Here is a 22,574-nt window from a genome sequence, read left to right as displayed (position 1 = left end):
TATTTCGTAAGAATGAATGTTTCTAGAAAGAGCTGCAATAATGTATTTGTAATCGTATGTCATTATCAAATAGCTGTGGTCTTTGCCATATCCATCTGTCTGCTTGTCACCCGCTTGTTATGATGTCATGGTGCGTGTTCCTACACAGGTTTCCGCATCATAGTTCTGCCTCCAGGTGCCCTTTCTTGCAGGAATGTAGAAAAAGTTAACTTTTTGTAAAATGCTCACAGTGTGGAAAGATATATTCAAAAGATCATCACTGAAGTTAATGTACACAGACAATGGTTGCCACCACGTAAGTTGTGGGTTTCTTGGGTTTGTGGTGTGGGGTTTTTTGTTTTGTTTTGTTTTTTCCCCCCAGATGATGACTGCCTTGCAAGCATTTTGTTATTTGGAATTTCTCTTTCCTTATCAACATTACAGTGGTGCTGTAGGAGGTGGTCTTAGCCACTGGATAAGAAGTGGCTTTTCCAAAATAATTTCAAAGCTCCCAACTTAATTGTGCAAAACCCCTCCTAACCTTCCACATGGTTAGTGTTATGAGCTTTGTGTATGAGCATGTTGGGGTATTTTTTTGGTTTGTTTCATTTTTAATTTTTCTCCTGAGTTTGTCAAGCTAGATTGTCAAAGCTAATGTTTTTCAAAAATAATCTGTAATCTGGCTTTTACAGAGCTAAAAGTTGTGGGTTCAGGTTGCTCTTACACCCTCCGCCACAATTACAAATATTTACATTTGGTGGAATTTCCTCCCCCCCTGCCCCGTGACCTACATCTCATGAATGCTGTCTTGTCTTCGTGCTTACGCTGTGTGTCTACTCTTTTTTGTTTGTTGGGTCTGTTCAAGCTGTGTGTGTCTTGACTAGTAACTGACTAAAGCTCCGTCTTATAAATACTTGCGCACATCAGTAGTTTTATGTGTCCAAGCAGTTGCTTGTATCATATGCGTGAGTAGGACTGGCTGTGTGCATAGCTTCATGGAGTCGGGGGAGTTAGTATGCGGCAATTTCGGCTAACAATAAATACAGGGCTGTGTTTTGGAACAATGGATTAATGCTGAAGCATATTTTGGCTAGTTAGGAGTTTTAGAAGTTTTAAGTGTATGTATGGCATTTGTGCCAGTAATCAGTGTGTGCACATAGTAGATAAACACAGTACCTCTTTTGGTTGTTTTTTTTGTGGCTGCCTAGAAAACCACAAAATTTTTATTTAATGAAATTAGGTAGCATATAAAAGACAAAGCAAAGATGCTTCAAGATTTTTTGCAAAACTGAGACTACAGGGGAATACCTGTATTTTTTCTAAGCAGCAACCCTGAGCGCTCCAAAGATCTAAATAACATTTGCAAAAATGTACAAAAGTGATCCAGGAGGAACAGTTTTAAAACAACAGCCTATCTGATACTTCATAAGTTCATGTCAAAGTTCGGGCTCCTGCCTGGGACGAACACAAGATTCGTTCCTGGAGTCACATCAGAGGTTAGGACAGTTATGTCAGGTTGGTCTTGGCCCAAAACATGTATAATGTGTGAGATTTGGGTTTTTCTTTTTAAATAGAACTGGGTTTACTTGGCAGCTAGTAATGTATTCACAGAAATCATAACGTTTCACTGTATTGAATTTTTAAATGGCCTTTGTGAATTTCTATATGTGACTCCTAAATGGTCTTGTAAGCTTTGGGGCTAATGACAGATGTGGTTGCCTTGCGTGTGTACTCTTCTGCCCAAGGCCTGTACAGCACGGTGTAAAGTCAGTCTGTTCCATGCATAAAGAACGTGAATGCCTGCTGGGTCCCTCTTATGCTGTGGAGCCCAGCTTTTTAATGCTGCCATGAAGTTTTCTGGCTTTCCCATCACTCAGGTCAAGTTTTCCTACTCTGCTTTGATCTATGGTAATAGTCTTGATTTTATTTTTGTCCTGTGTTTTACAGTGGTTTGAACTTTATTGATTTGATGGTGCGACAGGGGAATATCGACAACCCTCCTAAGACGCCACTTGTTCCTGGGTTTGAATGCTCTGGAATTGTAGAAGCTCTTGGAGACAGCGTGAAAGGATTTGAGGTAATGTTTTCTTTATTTGCAGAGCAAGACTAAATAATCACCAGTTCACGGAGTATGTTGTCCCTAATCCCTTCTGTTCTGCCAGTGACAGCAGCCTTCACCACCCTGTTGAGACTTGAAAGGGCAATTTTTCCTTGCTGCTTCCCAAGCATGAGAATGACCTCTTGAATTATTTTCTAAAGCCACCACTGTCATCTCCTTCAAATCCTTCCTGAAAAGTCACTTGTGCCATGCGCATATCCTGATGGCTAAGTAGGAACTGGAAAGCATGACTGATGTGCTTTAAGAAAGTAAAAGAAATTGAGTTAACTTGTTAAGTTTCTTTTCTTGGCCGTGTTTGCTATCATCATTGCCCTGTTCCTCAAAGCCCATGCACTGCTGATTCTAGTTCCAACTTTTGATTTTGAGTTAACAAGACCCCCATCTACAATAAGCATTGCTTCTTACAACCATGTGCATTCATGAGACGCAGATAAAATTAGAACCCTGATTCTGGGTATGTGACTTATTCTGATCACTCAGCAAAAGGATCTATTTCACCTAACAGAATAGCGATAAATGACAAATAGTTAATGTATATAATAAAGCTTTCATAACTGGTTGGTCTTATGTACTCTTTGGTACCTCTTATTACATATAAACAGCATTCTGTCCTACCTCCTGTTCCATTATTGATGTTAAACATCTATACTCCCTCCAATCTTGCACTTTATTTCCTGAGTAGATAGGATTGATGTGCATTAACTCAGTTTTTATTTCAAAATTTTTCTATCTTAGCTATTTGCTGAGTCAGTCATGTCATCAAGTAATTGCATTTTCTGAATTCTTATTCTGTCTTGATCTTAAGAGGGAAGTTACCTAAAATATTTTTATTTAAAAGTAACATTTTTGCTCTTCTAGAAGAGCTGTAAAATTTCTCAGTTGAGTAAAGATAATGGCCAATTTAGTTTCTAGTAGGGCCTCAGTGATGAGCTCTTCTAGGACGTTTTCTCTACGTCTTCTTCCTGCCTCGAAACAAGTCATAATCTTACAATGCTTTTTTTGACAAACAATAACTCTGCTGTTTGAAAAACTCTAGTGCTTCAGTTGTTCCACTCTAGTATCTGTGTTTTATAGTTACACTCCACACCGAAGAATATTCTATGAAAGGTGTATGGGAAGCCTCTACTCTACATCAGCATTCTCAGTTTAAAAGCTCTTGCTATTTTTAAAGGGCATCATGAGGCTACAGCATATGGTGCTTGTTTGAATAACATTGCACCTGACTTTTGAAGTTATATCTTTGTTCTGACTATAGAACATGTTTGTACTCTGGTGTGTTCCCTGAAATTGAAACAAGCTGTGGTTTTTTTTTTTTTTGCATATAATCTGCATAGCCATGGTAGTGTTTGAGTGATCTAGAAGAAGGGTCGACACTCAGAATAACTGCTGTGCACAGGTATGAACCTGTCAACAGGAGAGCGTGCCACGAGGAAGATGCAAGAATGTTCTGTCAGTTTCTTTATGGATTTCTTGCACACAATAGGAGCGTGCCAGATGCTTGTTGTCTCCTTGACATATGCTGTTCCCGCTGTCCATAGCGATGGCAGGAGTGGCGAAGATTGCACCCTACATCTTCTGACCCTCTTTCCCTTTGTAGATCTCTTCCAGGTCAAGTCACGTTAAAGTTGTGGGGATTTCATGCTCTGGAAAATTGTGTCGTATTGGCCCTTAGTCTGTACTACCTGAGATATTGCCAGCCACTTAATGTCTTCATTTGCTCTGATTGCGTTATCCTATGACCAATGAAAGCATTGAATGGCAGTCCATTTTGGCAGCGATGTGTGAGAACGTATTTTACATTGAAGCAAAGCCTTTTTTATGGAATAATGGTGTAAATGCCTATTCTTTCTCCCATTAAAATAAAAAGCTGATTTCTACTGAGCTCAAATGTATGAGGCCTGATCTCTTTCTAGTTGTGGGGATGATTCTCAGGAGCCACAGCCTAATCTGACATGATGACTAGGCTCTGTATAGTGTTTGTAGTAGAACATGGTATTTATTATTACTAAGAAATCCCTTGGGAATCAGCAAAAGGGACTTCTCTGCATTCTTTTTGGTAATTATTTATGTTTGTTTGCAAGGATATAGGACACATTAACACCTTCACAAATTAAACCTAGCAGACTTTAGATTTTAGATGCTTCTCTAACAGCAAAAGGGAACCACAGAGTGGTTACCAGTGAGGCATTGTTAATTTGAATGTTTTTCAAAAAGAGGAGGCATTTCGGTGAAATTGGAATGACAGTTCTGTTTCAGCATCCTCATTCTAAAAGAGACAATCCCTTCAGAACTGTCAGCAGCACCTTAGCTCTTAGCAAACCCACAATATCCCAACGCCAAAGCGATGACAAGTACTTGGGAGACCAAAATGTGCTTGTGCTATAAACGTTTGCCTGAAGGTAAAAGTGTTGTGCTTTACTCCATTGATGTGGAATATAGTTGAAATAGTCCAAGAACAACCTGTAGCATTTCTAAAGCATTAGTGGGTGTTAGTAGAATGTCAGATAAGAGAATGTCGGTTGGGTAAGCAAAGGTATTTTAGAGGGACGGCTTCTGTTAGTTTTGGTTAAAACCTGAAGTTTGGTTAAAAATCCTGAAGTTTGATGCTATTCCTGCCTTATTACTTATACTGTGGCTCCATTGAAGAGCTCCTTTTGTGGTTAAGGATGCTATATTTGTTGGTGTATTGTAGAAAGGCAAAGAGGTCTAAGACAAGGTAAAAGATGCGTAGGGGCTGCTGGGGACAAGCCATTATCGAGAGTTTGTAAGAGTCATGCCTATGAAGGTTTTAATATATGTTGGCCAAGCGTTTGCTCACTGTGGCTCTCCCTAGTAGCCCAAATAGACTAATTTCTACTTTTATGCAAGTGTTGCTTTCCAAGTCTGGTTGTACCCCTGCCAGGAGCCTCTGAGCTCCAGTTGCCTTGTTATTATTCTTGTCCATCTGTGGGGAGTCACTGTCTCCATTTTAAAAACCTGGAGTTGCAATGAAGGCCATTGTACAAATGTATGAATTTGATGTGCCTGGACCTCTGAAAGGTTCCTAGGAGCAACCAACTGTATCTAATATTAACATAAAATCTTTATTTCTCCATAGTGAAATACCCTTTCACTACTACATATTTTCCAAAGAAATTGAGTAGAGAAATGTTGCATTCGAAGAGAATATTTCATTGCTCCTTTAAATACTGTCAAATTCACTTTGTGGGTTTAGTAGTGCCTCAGAATCCAGAGGTATATTTTTGATGTTTAAGGTGGCTTATTTGAAGTTGCAGGATCAAATTCTGCTCTGACACATGGCTGTCGAAATGACAATCATGGAAATGTTTTGGTAGAATCATTTATAAAGATAATAAAAATAGAGAGTGGATACAGACAGTGTTATCTTCTAAATGAGTGGTTTACAAACCCTTTCGTGGGCTCTATGTACTCTGGCCTCCCCTTCTCAAACCACAGAGAGGAAAAGTAGCTCTAAATTAGTGTGAAGACTGAGAAAGCAAAGTGAAAATTATCTTAGGTGTAATTTTGTTTATTCCACGCATCTCATCAGTATCATCATAATCTTTTTTCCTTCTTTTTTTTTCTGTAAGCAAATTTCCTGGTTATTAGTAAGAATGTTGTTTTCATGGTTTACAGCCCCATTTGTTATTTAGGAGCTCTGCTAGCAAAAGATGATCTGTGTTAGTGATTATGGAAGACTGTTCCATCAGAGAAGCAGTGTAGCAAAAAAGAAGAGGTGGCTTTAACTTTGTTTGGATATTTTTGTTAAATTCAACCTTTTAAATAAATACAATTAAAAAATGGTAAAAGCCCAAGGCCGAGCAGCTTAACTGCTATTTTGCCAAAGATGTGGAGCACCATTATCTTCACAGTCAGTGACCCACAGCTTGAACAGGGAGAGTTGCAGGTCTTACAAGTTGCCCTCTACAGTCTCAATTGCAGCCATTGTTTTCTTCCTTGTTTGTAGATTGGAGACAGAGTCATGGCTTTTGTAAACTACAATGCATGGGCTGAAGTAGTATGTACCCCAGCAGAATTTGTCTACAAGATCCCAGATGACATGAGTTTTTCTGAAGCTGCTGCGTTTCCCATGAACTTTGTAACTGCCTACATGATGCTCTTTGAAGTTGCTAACCTAAGAGAAGGCATGTCTGTGCTGGTTCACTCGGCAGGAGGTGGGGTGGTAAGTTGGAACTTTTCTTACTTTTTTGTCATCAGGTAACTGAAGCAGTCTGATGCATCTCGATTTCTGAAACGAGCCAGACCCTGCAGTTTGATTCGGTATCAGACTTCCCTATGTGAGGGATTGCGGTGGGAGGAACTGCATCTGTTTTCCCATCAAAACGCTGATGTGAATGGTTGGCAGGAGCTTTTGGTGAAATAAAAATGTTCTGACAATAAACTCTACCCAAAAACCCCTCCAAAACCCACTAATTAGTTGTCAGAGATGAAGGAGTAAGTGTTGTCCCAAACATTGCGTTCCTGAACTTGCACACCTTGTACTTCTATGTAAAAGAAGGCTGTAATGAAAGGAATAAATAAATTGACTCCCTGCACAAGGTATTTGTAGGTAACCATAATCCTTGCAGTAAAAGGGCCTCTTGGAATACTCCTGCAAATCCCGTGTCGAGTATATGTGGTGCTTTCTCTGTGAAAGATTTTTTTTTCCTTTGTTGTAGATGGATTGAAAGCAATGAAAAGCATTATCATACCAACCCTGAGGAAAATATACAATGCTGAATTTGAGTCAGCGGTGGCTGCTGCATGTCGTAGTTTGGATCGTTAGTAAGGAGGCATTGCATTGCATGGGCAAAGCAACAGTAGGATGAATTTGGTGGAATACCAGGCCACACAATGAAATAAAAAGTCAGCATTTTGTGTTACCAGTTCCTTAAACTATCTTTTAGGAAAATCTCTCTCCTTTGGAAAATATTTAAGCTTGTGCAAAATATTAAGATAGTGACAGGGGAGTCTGTTTACATTTGAAATCATGCAGTCCTTTTCCATAAGGCAGATTCTGTGACCTGAGAACACAGCAGATCTCAGCCTTTCAAATTGGAGTACCTCTTCTGTTTTCCTGTTGTGCCTTATTTAGGCTAAATTAATATTCTGTTGTCTGCTAAGGTCTGGTGGGCAGCCCCAAACACCTTATCCCTAATTCTATGCCCTTAGACCTTCTTTCAGGTTCTCAAATAAAAGAAGGCTGTAATCAAAGGAATAAATTCATGAGTTCCCTGTACAAAGTATTTCTAGCTAACAATAATCCTACTTGCAGTAAATGGTCCTCTTGGAATACTTCTGTAAATGAATGGAATTTATAATCGTATTATGCTTCAGCACAGTACAGCCTAGAGTGTTATGGCTGACTTTATTGTTCTTTAATATTAAATCTTTTCATGTGGAATTTAGGACTGTTAAAGCAACATGAGGCCACACATTCAGGGGGACCGTATATTCTGCAGGAATTGAAGGCTCAGCTTTAGCTCTAAGGCCATCTGCCCAGCTGACACTATACAGACCCAGGCTGAGCATATGGAGTTAGCAAAGCACCCAAAAGCAATCCCTGCACATATGCATGTATCTAGAGAAAATAAACTTCTCTTCCTTATTAAGATAAAGCATCCTTGTTTAATTTTTTTTTTTATTTCTTTCTCTCTTCCTTTTTCTAACCTCACTCGCCTCTGTTATTTCTTCCTTCTCTTCCTGAAGCACTGTTAATGCTCTACCAACTCTCATGTAGTGTTCTTCACTGGTGTCCAACCTCTGTGCTGGGCTGTTGCTGTAAGGAGCTGCTGGCTTCCTCGCTTTTATTGCAGATGCTCAATGAGCAGCTTTTGACTGGTCCTCTGCCGTGGCTGCTTGTGGACCTTCTCTGAGAGAAGCTAAAGGAAGGATGGGTCCTGGTTGGGTGCCAGGAGAACAAGGAGAAACCAGATCCATCACCTGCTAAGTAGTTAAATAAAACAGAGTTTCCAAGGGCTGGGAACTCCATCCATTCCAGAGATGCAGGAAGAACAACCAAGCTGGCCAATAACTGATAGACGTCTGTGTATGATCCAGGGGGGACTGTACGTAAGAGGGAGATGGGGCTGGCTGGCCTGCAAGGCAGGATGCTGATCGCTGTGTCACCGGGGAGAATGCCTCATGCAGCCTGGTGTTGCTGGTAGGGGAAGAGCATGTATAGCTAGAATTGGAAGAGAAAGACTTTTCCTATTGCTTGATAGGTCTTACAGGTAGAATATCACCCTGGAGATGCATGGAATTTTTTCCTTTCTGCTAACTAGACATAAAGATTTCGGAGGGGTCTGTATTACTCTTTAAACAGCTCTAATAATCTGTCTGTTAATCCTTTGAAAAGTTTAACAGCCTCAATCAAAAAAATCACTCACAAAGTTCTTAGTTAATAAAACAGAAAACTGGCACTGAAATCACTATGGGAAGAGGTATTTTTTGTGCTGTTGCTTTAACAGATAGAAGGCTCATTCCCACTTTCAGCAAGTAGGAAACCTGTCCAGTTTGTTTCTAAATGTCATAGAAATTCCAGAATACTTTAATGAGACAATAGGCTCCCTGTGGGACTAGAAGTTTGTAATTGTTCCCTTCTCATTATGCAAGATCATTATTTTAGCTGCTTCAGGCAGTTTATGAAAAAGAACTTGTTGCTTCAAAAATGTTTGTGAGGTTCTTTGTTCTGGCTCCCCAGCCCCCTTTAGGAGGATCCTGCAGCTTTTTCAATAAACTGAGTCAGGGGAAAATTCTCTAGGACCTTTACTTAAGTATTGCCTCAGTTTATTTATGTGGCCTTGTTTTTGTTTATAGATATTTTTGGTAGCGAGGTAACTATAGCAATTGTCTTCTCATCTGTGCCTGGGTATGATTAGTATGTGACAGTATCCTTTAATGTCTGACAGGATGCTTTAGGTAACTCAGTTTACTTATTTCCAGAAGTTCCAGGGGACATCAGAAGATGATGTAGAGAAAAAGGAAATGTTCTAAGTTAAATTATCTTGAAAAAAGTCTCATGTACCCGTCTCTCTGTTATAGAGACTTGAATCCTGTTCTATATGCCAAATGAGTACCCTCTCTGTGGCCCACTCAACTGAACGGGCAGGGCATCATGCGATCTTCCCTGTTCATGGTAGGAAACGTGGCTAGTTGTAGGGGAGCACCTTGTTTCTCTGAACCAGGAAGAGAGAGGTGGACACTCTCAAACTCTGCTTCTGACACCGTTGGTATATTGTAGCCTTCCATCTGAAGAGGAGGACCTGCTGCAGTGCTTCGAAAGGGGGTTTGAAAGGAGAGATTGTATTTGCTTTTGTTTCCTAGGGCCGGTTTGTTGATTTTGATCGTTTGGAAAGGGAGCTGCTTTGGGGGTTGGGTTGGTTTTCCTGTCTCTCTTTTTCCCTCTTGAGAGAGGGGCAGTTAAGAGAGACTGACTCTCAGCTCTCAGCCTGGAAAGTGAAGTAGGCTGGAGAAATTTTAGGGGCCTTCTAGGAAGGCGCGGTACAGGCTCACAGTTGCATTGCATGATTCAATCAGACTTTGATGAGAAATTAAGACCTTGCAAAGCATTCTGTTATCATTGCTCGAGCTGCTACTGACCAAGATCTAACAAGGACCAGGGTTGTCATATGCTCTCTTTCAGGCCTTTGCTTGGCAGAATGCTGAACACTTCTGCTTAAACCATTATACTGAGTAGCAGGGCAGTTTGATAATTAACAAAATACATAATTGTGTAAAACAAATTTAACAAATGCTTAAAGCTACAGAAATGTTTAAGTGCCCTTCTGAACTGATTGCTAAAATAAGGAGAAAGTCAGCTAACGCTTGTCCTGGTTTGGGCTGGGATAGAGTTAATTTTCTTCCTAGTAGCTGGTACAGTGCTGTGTTTTGGATTTAGGTTGAGAATAATGTTGATAACACACCGATGTTTTAGTTGTTGCTAGATAGTGCTTACACTAGTCAAGGACTCTTCAGCTTCCCATGCCCTGCCAGCGAGAAGCTGGGAGGGGGCACAGCCAGGACAGCTGACCCCAACTGGCCAAAGGGATATTCCACACCATACGACGTTATGCTCAGTATGTAAACTGGGGGAAAGCTGGCTGGGGGGGCTGCTGCTCGGGGACTGGCTGGGCATTGGTCAGCGGGTGGTGAGCAACTGCATTGTGCATCACTTGCTTTGTATATTCTTTTATTATTATTATTTTATTTCAATTATTAAACTGTTCTTATCTTAACCCATGAGTTTTCTCACTTTTACTCTTCCGATTCTCTCCCCCATCCCACTGGGGGGGGTGTGTGTGGAGTGAGCGAGCGGCTGTGTGGTGCTCGTTGCCAGCTGAGGTTAAACCACGACAACGCTGAACTTCAGAAACTTCCTATTATGCATACATAGAAATTAATGCTCAGAAATATGAGTTTGCAAGAACATATGACTTACCATAGGACATATATTGGCTTATCTTAACTGTAAAATGCTGTAATTAACGTTTGAAATGACTGTAAGACAATGGTAGAGTAGCTCCCTTCACAAATACGCTCCCATGTCTCTTTTTTTTTTTTTTTTTTTTTTTTTTTTTTTTCCTTGAAGTGAAGCAAGGTGGTGACTGAAGAAAATACACTGAGAAAACTGAGCACTAGCACGTACCCTGCTGGGACTGATCTGCTGTATGAAGCAATTAGTTCTTTAAAATGAAGACTCTTTAAGTCAGTGCATTCAATGCAAGTCATAGCACAGGCTTGTATGAGATTATAAAGTTGCTCTTAAAATTATTAATGTAAACTGTATCCTGGATTAGCTGAATTAATATAAATACAGGACTGTTGTATTAAAAACAAACAAACAAAAACCAAAAGCAAAGAAACTTAGGCTCTTCTCTTCTAGCTTTAATAAATCCAGTCTCTCTCTATGGTATCTACCTGGAAAATGAATTCTTTCAGGGATTTAGATTTGTGAGAGACAGCCATTATGCCCATTTACTTATTTGTTTGCTCTTTATGTACTTCCTATTCTGAATATTTTGAGCACAAAACTTTGGTCATTTACCAAGATTGTATAAACACTTCAATTTCATCACTTAACCCCTCAGACGCAAGGCAGAATTATTAGCCAATTCTTTAGCATTTTGATCTTACAGATGCTAAAATTAAGCTGCCTTTCATGCAGGAGCATCGATTGCTATCCTGAAGCTGTGATCTGACCTTCCCTTTCAGGCTCAGCAGTGGAGGAAGTGCAAGCAGAGTAAGTTACAGATGCAGCTCCCATGTTTGAAGTTGAAGGGTAAATCTGACTTGGCAACAGATTTAGGTCGTCCTGGCAGGATTGGTTACTGCTTGGCAGGAACCCTTTTTTTTATTGTCTCCCCTGCATAAATTGCAAATATTTGAGGATGTGTTCCAAACTGAATCACTGAAGTGGTGATATTTTATCTGACAAAGAACTGGCATTCCTTAGTAAATCTAGTCACCCGCTATCACAGGCAGCATATAGGAACCCTTTCAAGAGAATTATCAAATTTCTTCTTAAAAAAATACCTATGTGTTTTATTCCTTCAAATTCTCTTTGCTCTGTCTTGCTCGGTGAGAAATCTTTCTCAATTTCCAGACTTTATTTGTGGCCAGTTAATGTATCTTTGTTCTTCCACTGGTGTTGTCCATTAATTAAAATTAGCTATTCTTTCCTCTTGGGGCACTTCTTTCAGATCTTTTTGGTAGGATGTATGTGTGTATATGGCTAGAACAAGCTCAGAATCAAATCTCTCCTTGGCCTGTATTTTTCAGGCTGAAAGCAGGGTTGTTTGTTCATACCCCTTTTTTGTAAGGTCGGGTGTCTGTTTCCTTGGTCATCCTACAGACACTGGTCCAGACAGATATATAACACATTTCCTGGGCTCTGAGCTGGTTGGCAGCAAGGCAGCAATAAGCTGGTATGAAAGCCAGAGCCTTTTAAACTAGGTCTCGCAGCATCCCTGATCCTTTTAAACATTGTATAGGTAGATTGAGTTTAGGTCTGTCTGCACCTAGCAGGTAGGAGCACATTAAATAGCACTCTTGTGCTTGAGTCAGTCCTCCCTGAATGTGAATAATTAGAATTTACTCCGCTCTTTTGATGGTCCTGGCCAGCATACTGAACAATGGCATTAATACTTCCCACTCCGCTGAAATCTTTACCTGATACCTCCCAGGACTGCACTTGGTATTTTCATATTAGCAGATCATAGCCGTTCTGCATTTGATGAAGTGCTTTCCTCTTATTTCATCTCCAGCAGCCAAGGAAGGGAATAAATCAGCTCACACAGAGCTCTGTGTAACCAAGTCTAGGCTGCTTTAAGTACCCAAGCTATCTCACTTAAAGCCAGACAGGGTATCTTGACGCTGAGCTGCCCTGTGCCGCTGAATGCCTCTAAAGCAATGGATGTGCTCCCTCAGCAGCTCAGGACAGTCCCGGTGCCATGGCTGAGTCTATTTCCAGACACTGCCTCAGAGCATAATCTGTTAATCAAACACAGAAGCCTGGCGAGTCATACACAAAAAGCAATTTCCCTGACCAAAGCAGGCTGCAGTCTCTGAAGGCCTTTCTTTTTGCCTGTCTCAGCCCTGTGCTCCCCAGAGGACGTGTCCTTTCCCTGAATCCCCTGCTGAGTCATGTCACAGAAGGGCAGTGCTTAACTCTTCCTTGGCTGTTCTACCTTTTCAGATAGAGCTTATATCCTCTGGGCGAGGATCTTGGCTGGGGTATGTTGTCGTAGCTCCGCTAAACTGTAGAGGATTTATACCAGATGGAGATTCAGCCCTGAGTTTTGGATGCACCTCAGCTGCACAATTTTGCAAGGGGGTAGGAAAAAACACACCCTGCTAATTGTTGCAGAAGACAAGAGATTTTGAGGGTAAGAGAGATCATTATCTCATGGTGACTCTTTCTTCCCCTCCCTCTACTCCAAAACTTATTTGTGGTGCACTGAGCGTAGCAGATGCTGCCTTATGCTCGTTCAAGAATCACGTTTCAGTTTGTCCACTCTGCAATGTTCACCTTAGTGTTTGGTTTCCAATTTTCTCTGCTGTAATTGGAAAGATGACACCTTCAGGAGTTGGAGCGTTGTGTATATAACTTCTCCTAACACCAGAGAAAAGTTTTCCTTGATGCCAGGAGATTACTAGATGTCTTCTCTTGCTGTTTTCTTACTATGTTTGTGTACTTCGTACCACCTTCAGATGCGGTTATGTGGCATCAAAGCATTTTGGAAATGTGGATTCTCCTCACGTTTGGTTCCAGACAGGTTTCTTGTGCAAGATTAAGTCTGAAGGATTTTTTTTTTTTTTAAAAACTGCTGTAGCATCTTTGGGCTGCAAAAATACATCCTAGAAATGATAATTTCTTACTGATGCTATTGGTTCTAATAGATGTCATTTTGCAGGGTGGTATCGTTTAGATGGTTTGTTCTCTTCTGCTATAAAGCTGGGCTCAGTTTACATAATAGCAAAAAAGATGCTTTCTTGAAAGTATACTGATCTATAACTGCTGTAATTCAGCATACAGCTTGCACATCAGACTGAGGTCTGGCTTGTGCCATTAGGTCAGACCCTTTTGGAAATCCACTAACTTATACCCCTTATTTATATTTCATCCAGTGTTAAGTTAGTGTTAATAAGCTAATTAGATTAGTAAGTTTTCTTCTATTTGTGCTCTCTATGTTGACTTTTAAATGTCAGTGACATTTATTTTTTACTTTGAAATTGTTTAAATGCACAGAACAGTCTATTTCATTTTTACTTCTTAAAAAAACTACTTTTCCGTTCTTTTATGTGATTATCTCAGTATGAGAAGTTTCCAATCCTGCAGGTTTAAAGTTGGGTTTTAAAGTAAAGGAATGTAAAGAAATCTCAATCTTTTCACTGGATCTAAAACTACTATAAGCATATCCATTTATAATAAATTCTGTAATAATCATATGTGTAGATAAGGTTCAACATACTGGTTTTATAAATTGACGGGGTACCTTGAAAAGGAATCCATCAAACAGACTTTGAAGCTAAAGAGACAGATTCCTATGCCAAATTCAGTATTAGGAGACGCTTCATTTCCACAGAATGCTTTAATCCAAGTTATTAATTTCTTTGAGGACTCACCGTGTGGAGTTCTGCATGATGAGTAGTATATAAAATACATATATTTTAAAGGAGATTAATTCCATTTTAAGGGAATATTTCATAACCATGTCTATCCCTTCAGTGAAGCAATTGATCAGTTTTTTCAAAGACTGCTAAATCCTGTTAAAGGTAAAATTAATTGTCCAAGTGAGAATTATTTTTTGCCACTTATTAATTTTCCCAGATTCAGGAAGCAAGAGTCTAGTCTGTACTTATATGTAGAAATTTGCACCGTATATGAAAAATTGGATGTGTGAAGAGTTTTATTTTCATTTTTTTTAAATCATGCCTATCTAATTAGACACCCTCTCAGAAGGTTTTAGAGTTCATACGCTATTTCTGATAACATGGTGCCTGCTTCCATATCCATGTGGTCTCCATGGTGAAAGCTGGTAGCAGAGATGATGTGGTTTTGTCCGGGCAGGAAGGAGGCAGAAAGCTCTCTTGTCTCTGTCTACCACAAAGCAGTTTTTAGGAGGGGAATGGCTTTGGAAGCCCAAAGACAGGACAGGGCTTGTATGCCCCCGTGATCAAAGGATGCTTCCTGGTGAGAGCGTGTGGTGGGACAGGAGCCTGCGTGGATACCTCGCCTGCCCCCCCATGGCCCTGGGAAGAGGGTGTTCTTCTTTCCAGCTGCAAAACCCTTTGTCTGTACTTCATTTGCGAACTATGGACATTCTGAACACCAGGGCCTCCCATACTTGCAATTAAAATGTATAGCCCTCTAAACACTAGCTACTAATCCAGAGGCAGCTAGATGACTTGAGGGATTAGAAAAGAGACTTAAGAGTGACTTGCATAGCCACAGTGCTGTTTTGGAGCTTAGTCGAATTCCACAGAAATTAGTGAAATGTTTGAGTTCATAGGTTGAGTTCAGTTCTCCTGTTTTGGTGGGGAAAGCATGAAAGGTCCAATATCAGCCTTTATTCCGAGATTTCTGAAATACGAATACTAAGAATAATTTGCACAAAAATAAGTAAGGGTCAACGTCAAATTAAGATCTTCAGAAACCTGTAGAAGAATATTTTGTGGAATTGCCTCAAAATACTTCAGTGATGTTGTTCATCCAATCATAAAAGTACTGGTCATATGAGTCAGTTTTAGGCTTTAAGTATCTACAGAAAGCTGGAAAGTATTCTGATCTGGGATTTTGGATAACCGTATTTCAATGGGGGGAGGGAGGGGTGTACTAACGAGTTTGAGTCAGGAGGAAAATAGGTTATGCACATCCTGGGTTTTTTGTGCATTTCTTCTATTCATCTAACTGTCAATTTGTTAAATGTTAAATCATCTTCTGCAGGATAAAAATCAACATATTTTCTACTCTAATATTTGACCTTTTAAACATTCAGTGTTTTTGATTCAGGATATACTCATTATCCCTCGTCTTCCCAAGTAAGATTGAAAATGCAGAAAACTAATTAGAGAATAGATCAATAATGTCAGAATTTCACTTAACTAGCATACATTATAGAATACTGACTTATCTAAATCAGTGTGGGTGATGGTTTTCTGGGAGACGCAGAAAGTGAGAAAAGAGGATTGCTAGTGGAAATGACTAAGAAAAGGAGAGACACAAAATCCAGATTAATTTTCTTGTAATTTTATGTTACGATACTTGTGGAGCCTTGTGGAGGCTAAAACCTGCGCTTCAGAATGAGACGGTAAGTAATAGAGAAATGAAGTATGAGAAGAGTGAAACCTTTTCTGCTCCCAGAAGACATTACATCTTGTGAGATGAGGACCCTCAGGAATGGATTTTCCTATGATTTCTAAGAGACTAGGGATTCCAACCCAGGAAAATGGTGGATGATTTTAGAAAGAAAAAGTCATTTATGTTTTGTATTGGATTACCATGCTACGAATCAGCGTTCATACCTGGGTCCTGCTATAAGTTTCTCTGAGCTGTTAGACAGGTTCTTCAATTTGCTGTGCTATTCCATTTCTCATCTGTAAAGAATGAGAATGCATCCCTTCTCCTGCTCTCTTCTCTATGTCTATTGGTACCTGTCCAAAGGATCACACAGACTGTGCCTTGCTGTGTAGCTCTTTGCTGACTAATCCAGTAGGAAACTCCTACTAGAAACAACTGAAACTCCTGGATGCCACCATATATAAATAATAAAATTGTCCTCTCTTGCGATGTTCAGCTCAGAGGATCGTCACTAGCAATTACATTCAGCATTATATGTGCGGGTTCCAAGACCCCCAGGGTATGCAGGGTTATCTAATTATTCTAATGTAAATAAAACCCAAGCACTGATTACTGATACTTACATACTAATAATCAGGGTTTCTGGTTGGAATGAATGAAAATGTGTTTATCCATGGATGATTTTACTGGTCATGCACACAGTTTACAAATGACAATCTTTGGGCTGTAAAGATAAGTAAGAATCTGCTGAATTCCATCAGACGTTATTTTTAGAATGACAGTGCCATTTCTTGCTTCTGGGCGTATCCGTGTAACCGTGCTAGCTCCAGTGGAATTATGTGGTTACAACAGGAGGCAGGATGTGGCTACCAAAAGTCTGTGTTCCGTTTGTTAGTGTGTTAAGAGTAAAGCAAAACCCAGGGTTGTAAAAAGACCTGTTAGGATCTCTTTTGAAATCTAGATGGCTCAGCATTTATGCAGTGCTTCCCTTCTTCTCTCAGCCTCATGAAATTAGAGGTTAAAACTTAGAGAAGTTCTGGAGCCTGAAGCTGGAAGGTCGAAGTACAGACATTTAAATGCACAAATTCTCTAACGTCCCAAGTCCTACCCAAACACTGACACAGCATCTGATGGACTCCACTGGATTCCTGCCCAGATGCAGCAGAGATATACTAGGAGAATGATTTTCCTATACATGCTCTAGGCCATTTTATCCCTTTTGCTGTTGATCAGTTCTGAGGTTGGGGCGCTGGCCTAAAGCAGACCTGTTAGTGTGACTCAAGGCTACTCCTGCATTTTGAATAATCAGTAATAATTATTGTTATTAATAAGAGGTAAACCAGATTTGCTTTACTATGCAGTATTTGTTATACCAACTTGCTGTCTCCCACTGAAACCATAAGAAAATGTGATTGCTTAGGAATGCTGTCCTGGGACTGACTACACTAGACCTTCTGTATTAGGACTGCAAAAACCTGAAGCATAAAAGCTGTATCTGAGTACCAGAGGAGCCGAGTACCTTTACATTATCTGCCAGAAATTCTGTTCTGGCATCAGGTGCTGCAAGGCCTTCCCCGTGAGCAGAGAGGATTTGAATCACATGCGGAAGCAGTCAGTGCTGTTCAAAGTGCAAAGAGGACTGCTGACGTTACTCAAGGGACTCTGGGGGAAATGCACACAGGATGCAAGTAGCAAAGGAGAGATATTTCTCTAGCACTCTTTGAGTAATCATTTTTGGTGGTCCTTGTAAATTAATGCCATTTCCCTTAAATTACACTGCCTTTGTTAAAAGATCAAGAAGAACTCTTTTCCAATACAATTTTTGATGCATTGTTACTTTTACCCCTGCAGTTGCTTTGTCTTCAGAATGTCCTTTTGATTTAAATGTATTTTTTTCCTGTGGCTGAACTGCATTGCACTGGCAAGAAATTAGTTTGGGAAGTCCTTGCCAATGTTTGGTCTTGGATTTTGCTGTGTCATGAGCGAACTGGCAGCTACAAAGTCTGTCAACCAATTTCCATGTCAGTGAACTAACATAATAATGTGTTTGCAGGGTCAAGCTGTTGCTCAGCTCTGTTCAACTATTCCCAATGTTACTGTTTTTGGAACAGCTTCATCTTTCAAACATGAAGCAATCAAAGACTCAGTAACTCACCTGTTTGACAGAAATGCAGACTATGTTCAAGAAGTAAAAAGGTAATCTTTTCTTTTCCTGCATAAGGGTTGTATAGTATCTAGCAAAATGCTATGAAAGACACCGGGCTGATGATATTTATGGGAAGAGATTACATTTGTGAGTTTGGGAACTGTAGTTTATTCCAGATATCTCATCTGTCCACTACAAGGGACAAGATAGCAAGCATCTCCCTATTTCTCTATACGCAACATAAGCTTTGTTAGTCCGTGTTCGTACTTGGACATCTGTTGCGAGCAGAGTAAGTTAAGTGAAAAAGAATAAAGGTCTTAGCAGAAGGATGTACTTTGCTATTATCTGCGTATGTAGTAGCTCACTGTAATGCACTGAGTAAGATATTTTCAGTGGATCTGTAAGTTATCCAGGTTTTGGAGTTCTCTGGTGTGTTTCTATCTGCCTGGGTTTTTATCCTCTGCCAGGGATTGATATCGGAGCATACGATGTCTGTTTTAATTTCAGATCCTTAGATTTTGTTTGTTGGCATTCAGATTAGAATCATCCTGTTGCCTTTTGAAGTCATCATGTGTGTTTCTATTTACATGCTTTCAAATACTTTGTTTTCCAAATTGTCTAACTGTTTTTAGATATTGATGTTGATACAGGTAGCAAAACTTTAGAATTGGTAAGAAAATCTTAGTAAAAAATGTCTTTTTGATTTTACTTGTCAGACAGGTAAGAATAATGTTTTCCCTTCATCTTGTGTCTGTCAAAATACTAGATTATGTAGCTGGGCATAAAACAAGAGGTTTCCCAAAAGGGCACCCCAAGGTAATACAGTTGACAGGCTTCCTGTCAAACTTACGCACTCCTCAGAGTGACATGCAAACTCTCGGAAGGTCTCTTAGCACAAGGGTTACTGGCCCTCAAAGAGGGCCTTTGGTATATAGCAGACTTTCGTCTGAGCCGTTAGCAATCCAGACTGGTGTTGGAGGAGAAAGCAGGATGTCTTGCTACTGTTTCTGGAGCACTCCCAAGGGCTTAAGAGAACATTTGAAACGATCCATCACAAAGGATTTTGTGTATCAAAGGAAAATTTTTCCGTATGGGAAGTTTCACCAAAAAAGACAGGACTTGTCCAGCAGATGACACCCCTACCATTTTCTTACAGCTCAGAAGAATTGCAGCACATCTCTTCAGCCCTTCGATAGCCTTTCTCTTGGGGAAGTATACATACCTAAGTGTTTTGCTGCCCCTGGAAAATTTCTGTAGTGAGATGAAGACTGAATTCTAGCAATCCCCACTTTACAAACATTGATTCAGCAAGAAAGAACACTTGAAAACATTAACCAGAGTTCAGCACCAACCTTAATCCTAACTCATGGCAGGGGCTACAGAAGATCTGATCTAAATGGGTATGTGATGTGGGAGCAGATACAACAGAAATCAGTGATTAAAAAAAGGAATAAAGCCCCTTTAACTTCTGATAACTTTGATTGCAGATAACGTTGGCTGCTTCTGCCTTTCATCAGGACAGTTCTTTTTGGGACAGTTCCCTGACACCACCCCTGACTCTGTGTAACAGACTGTAACTACTGAAATCAAAAGGAGACCTGGTTATGAAGGGGTGGAATTCTGCTCCATTAAATCTGTTAAAATCCCTTTTGGTGATCCTGCATTTTCACATACTTTTTCACCTCACAATAGAGCAGTGAGGCAGAGACCCAGTGGGTACAAAAGATTAAAATGTAGATGCAACAAGCTAGTTTGTGCTTCTTTTCTGGTATAGAGGTGTGTAGTACTAGCACAATTGATAGTCCTGTTTAAAAGTCAGAATCAGCACCCTGTAGAATATGCCAAGACTCTGATTTGTTGCTCAGATCCGTGTATTTTCACTTTGCATTGAAAAAATTAAAAAAAAAAAAAGTACAGGGGTAATTCTGAGAATGCTATAAAGACAGATTATCTTTTAAAAGAGGCAGTGGGGGGAACAGTGTACTTGTTTGGTTTGCTGGATATTAGCTGTATACTATGTTCTGCTTAAAATGTTTTGCTGGCCAGCAGGGAAGACAGCTAGTCTGCATTTGCCTGCTGCACACTGGGTCGGGGGAGTCCTAAGGAAAAGGGAAGGCTCTTCATTTGTTGAGAGGTTCTGAGCAGGAAAGGGTGGGCCCATGGTTGAGAAAGGATAGTGGTAGGAACCTGCCTTATTGCAGGTGACTGGGGTATTGCAGGGAAGAGGAGGTGACTGGGGTATTGCAGGGAAGAGCTTTCGTCAGGGAGCAAAGTCCAACAAAAAAACCAAAACACCAAAACCCCAAACAAATGAACAAACAAACAAACAAAACCCCAGAGGTGGTATGAATGTGGAAATGTTCCTAAGGGATGAGGAATCAGTTCAATCATGGAAGCCACCGAAAGCTTTTCGATTGCAAAGTCATTATTCATTTACAGTGAAAGCTCATCCAGTGGCCTGAATATAAACAATTTATTACCCCACATACGGCAGCAGTAACAAAGAGTAAAGTGGTCCAGTTTTGTTGCTGTTTGTAACCAGTGGATGTCTGAGTATCACCCTTGTTTTGTGAGGAAACAGAAGGATGCATTACAAGCCATAAAGCTTTACCTCTTTCCTGACTTCTAATTGCAGTTATACCCTTGCAGAAGGCATGGTCATCGGGAGCTAATTGATGTTCCTGGGGATTAAATGCTGTTGACTGCCCCTTAAACCTTTGATAGTCTCCAGGTTGCAATTTTCTTGTAGTGTCTGCACCAGTTATTTGCGTAATTGCTTAAGAGTATTAATCAAGAATTTAGTACTGCTTGGGCTGTGTACTTGGTTAGGAGGTAGGATATTAGACTTAGATCAAACTAGTGATAGGATTTTGCAGGCTGGTGTTTTGCCAGAAAAAAAGAACTAAATCAGGATATTTGGGTGTATTTCTTTTCTTCTTCAGCATCATATTGACAGAGCAGTCACAAAGCTATTTACTGGAAAACTATAAATATGCAAACTATTTATTGAAACAGTATAAACACTTTCTGCTTTCTATAATGTGGCCTGATTGTATCCTTGGAGCTGGGTTTCTAGCTCTTGGTGACTTCTCTTTATGCTTGATTTAACTCTGTGCTGACGTCTGGTTGGTACAAAGTCTGAAACAGAAGACTCTAACTTTACAAGGACATCTGTTTACTTACAAATTCAGAAAAAGAATATAAGATGTGAATAACAAAAATGTCCTTTTTCTCTATGACATTCATTGACCAAAAAAAAAGACATTCTCTGACATTTGCATTCACTCAAAAAGAACTTTATCACCTGTCTTTTGATAATATAATTTTACTGAAAGCCCTCAAAAAGTGGGAACAAAATGGTTTCCCACTCTTCTAAGCCTGAAAGGCGTGGGTTGGCTAGCCCAATAAACTCGCATTCCTGCACTGAATGAGTTTGAATTGTCTTTTGATGAGGAGAAAGTTTTCACGTAGTCAAAGCCTCAGCCTTACAGTCCTTTCTAAAGTACCTGGGGAACGTTAGTATTATTTTAACAATCAGCCTGTATCATGCTGGCTGACCAGTCCTGTAGAGCTTATTGCAAAATGAGATTTCCTTCTTGCTTTTTAGAATCTCGACAGATGGAGTAGATGTTGTTTTGGACTGTCTTTGTGGAGAAAATACTGGGAAAGGCCTCAGTCTTCTCAAACCACTTGGGACTTACATTTTATATGGTGAGTGGAAAAAGCCAGGTACGTATTTCAAAACTAAAGCTTAGCAAAGCCTAAAATCTCTTAAAGCCACCCAGGCCACTCCTTCCAGAACTGGAGGCCTCCATCTTATACTTTCTCAATTTGACCGTTTCCAATCAAGGATTTTAGTGAAGCTGAGCATGGACTAAATTATTGAGAAACAATAGGTACAAAGAAACCCTTAAAAAAAAATTTAAAAAATCAAAGAGTGAAACTGAACATATGTTTCGGATTGTTAAACATTATTTGGTGATAAGAGAGAAGTGTAGGAGAAAGCTTGGATCTCTCATTCTACACACCATAGGAATCACAGTGTGGCCAAGGAAACTGTAATATAGTTCTTGTGGGAGGGAAGCTTGGAGGAAGATTTCGAGAAGAATGCTATCGTTTTTATTTGACATGACTTTGAGGAATTGAAGCCCAGGCTTCTGTTCATAAATTTCCATTCACGTGCATGGACTGCTCCACATACTGAGTAAACATGTCTTTCCTGCAGTTCTGCCAGGTTGCCATGTTCTGTGTTGATAAAGCAGGCCAAGCTTCTGTAGGAGGACAGCTGAAGGGATTGCTGAACTTTTGAAATGAAGAATATGTGTGTATCGCAGTGGAAAATGCAGTGGCATCATGGATAAGCATACCTGCTTCCTTGGGCTTTCATCTAGCTAGCAGGGTGGCAATAACGAACGCACGGTCACTCAGATATCTGCTTGGCCTGTACAAGCCAACCTGGTTGCCTGTTTGTAATGAAGTCCCTGCCAGTGAATTGTCATTATGTTTGTTAACAGGTTGTAGCGTACAAT

General features: G+C 40.1%; 1 protein-coding gene across 1 annotated transcript in view; it reads left to right on the top strand.

Annotated features, from left to right (window-relative positions):
- VAT1L (vesicle amine transport 1 like) overlaps positions 1–22,574 on the top strand; it is a 65,387-nt gene that overhangs the window by 4,888 nt on the left and 37,925 nt on the right. Inside the window, exons 2-5 of the mRNA XM_076349080.1 lie at positions 1,927–2,056; positions 6,066–6,281; positions 17,953–18,095; positions 21,653–21,756. Of these exons, the coding sequence (XP_076205195.1) occupies positions 1,927–2,056; positions 6,066–6,281; positions 17,953–18,095; positions 21,653–21,756 (593 nt within the window). The remainder of the gene's footprint in view (positions 1–1,926; positions 2,057–6,065; positions 6,282–17,952; positions 18,096–21,652; positions 21,757–22,574) is intronic.

This window comes from Aptenodytes patagonicus, chromosome 11 (genome assembly GCF_965638725.1).
Source record: "Aptenodytes patagonicus chromosome 11, bAptPat1.pri.cur, whole genome shotgun sequence".
In the NCBI taxonomy this organism is placed as follows: domain Eukaryota; kingdom Metazoa; phylum Chordata; class Aves; order Sphenisciformes; family Spheniscidae; genus Aptenodytes; species Aptenodytes patagonicus.
Note: the sequence above shows the minus strand (reverse complement) of the source record. Positions and strands in the feature narration are given on the sequence as shown.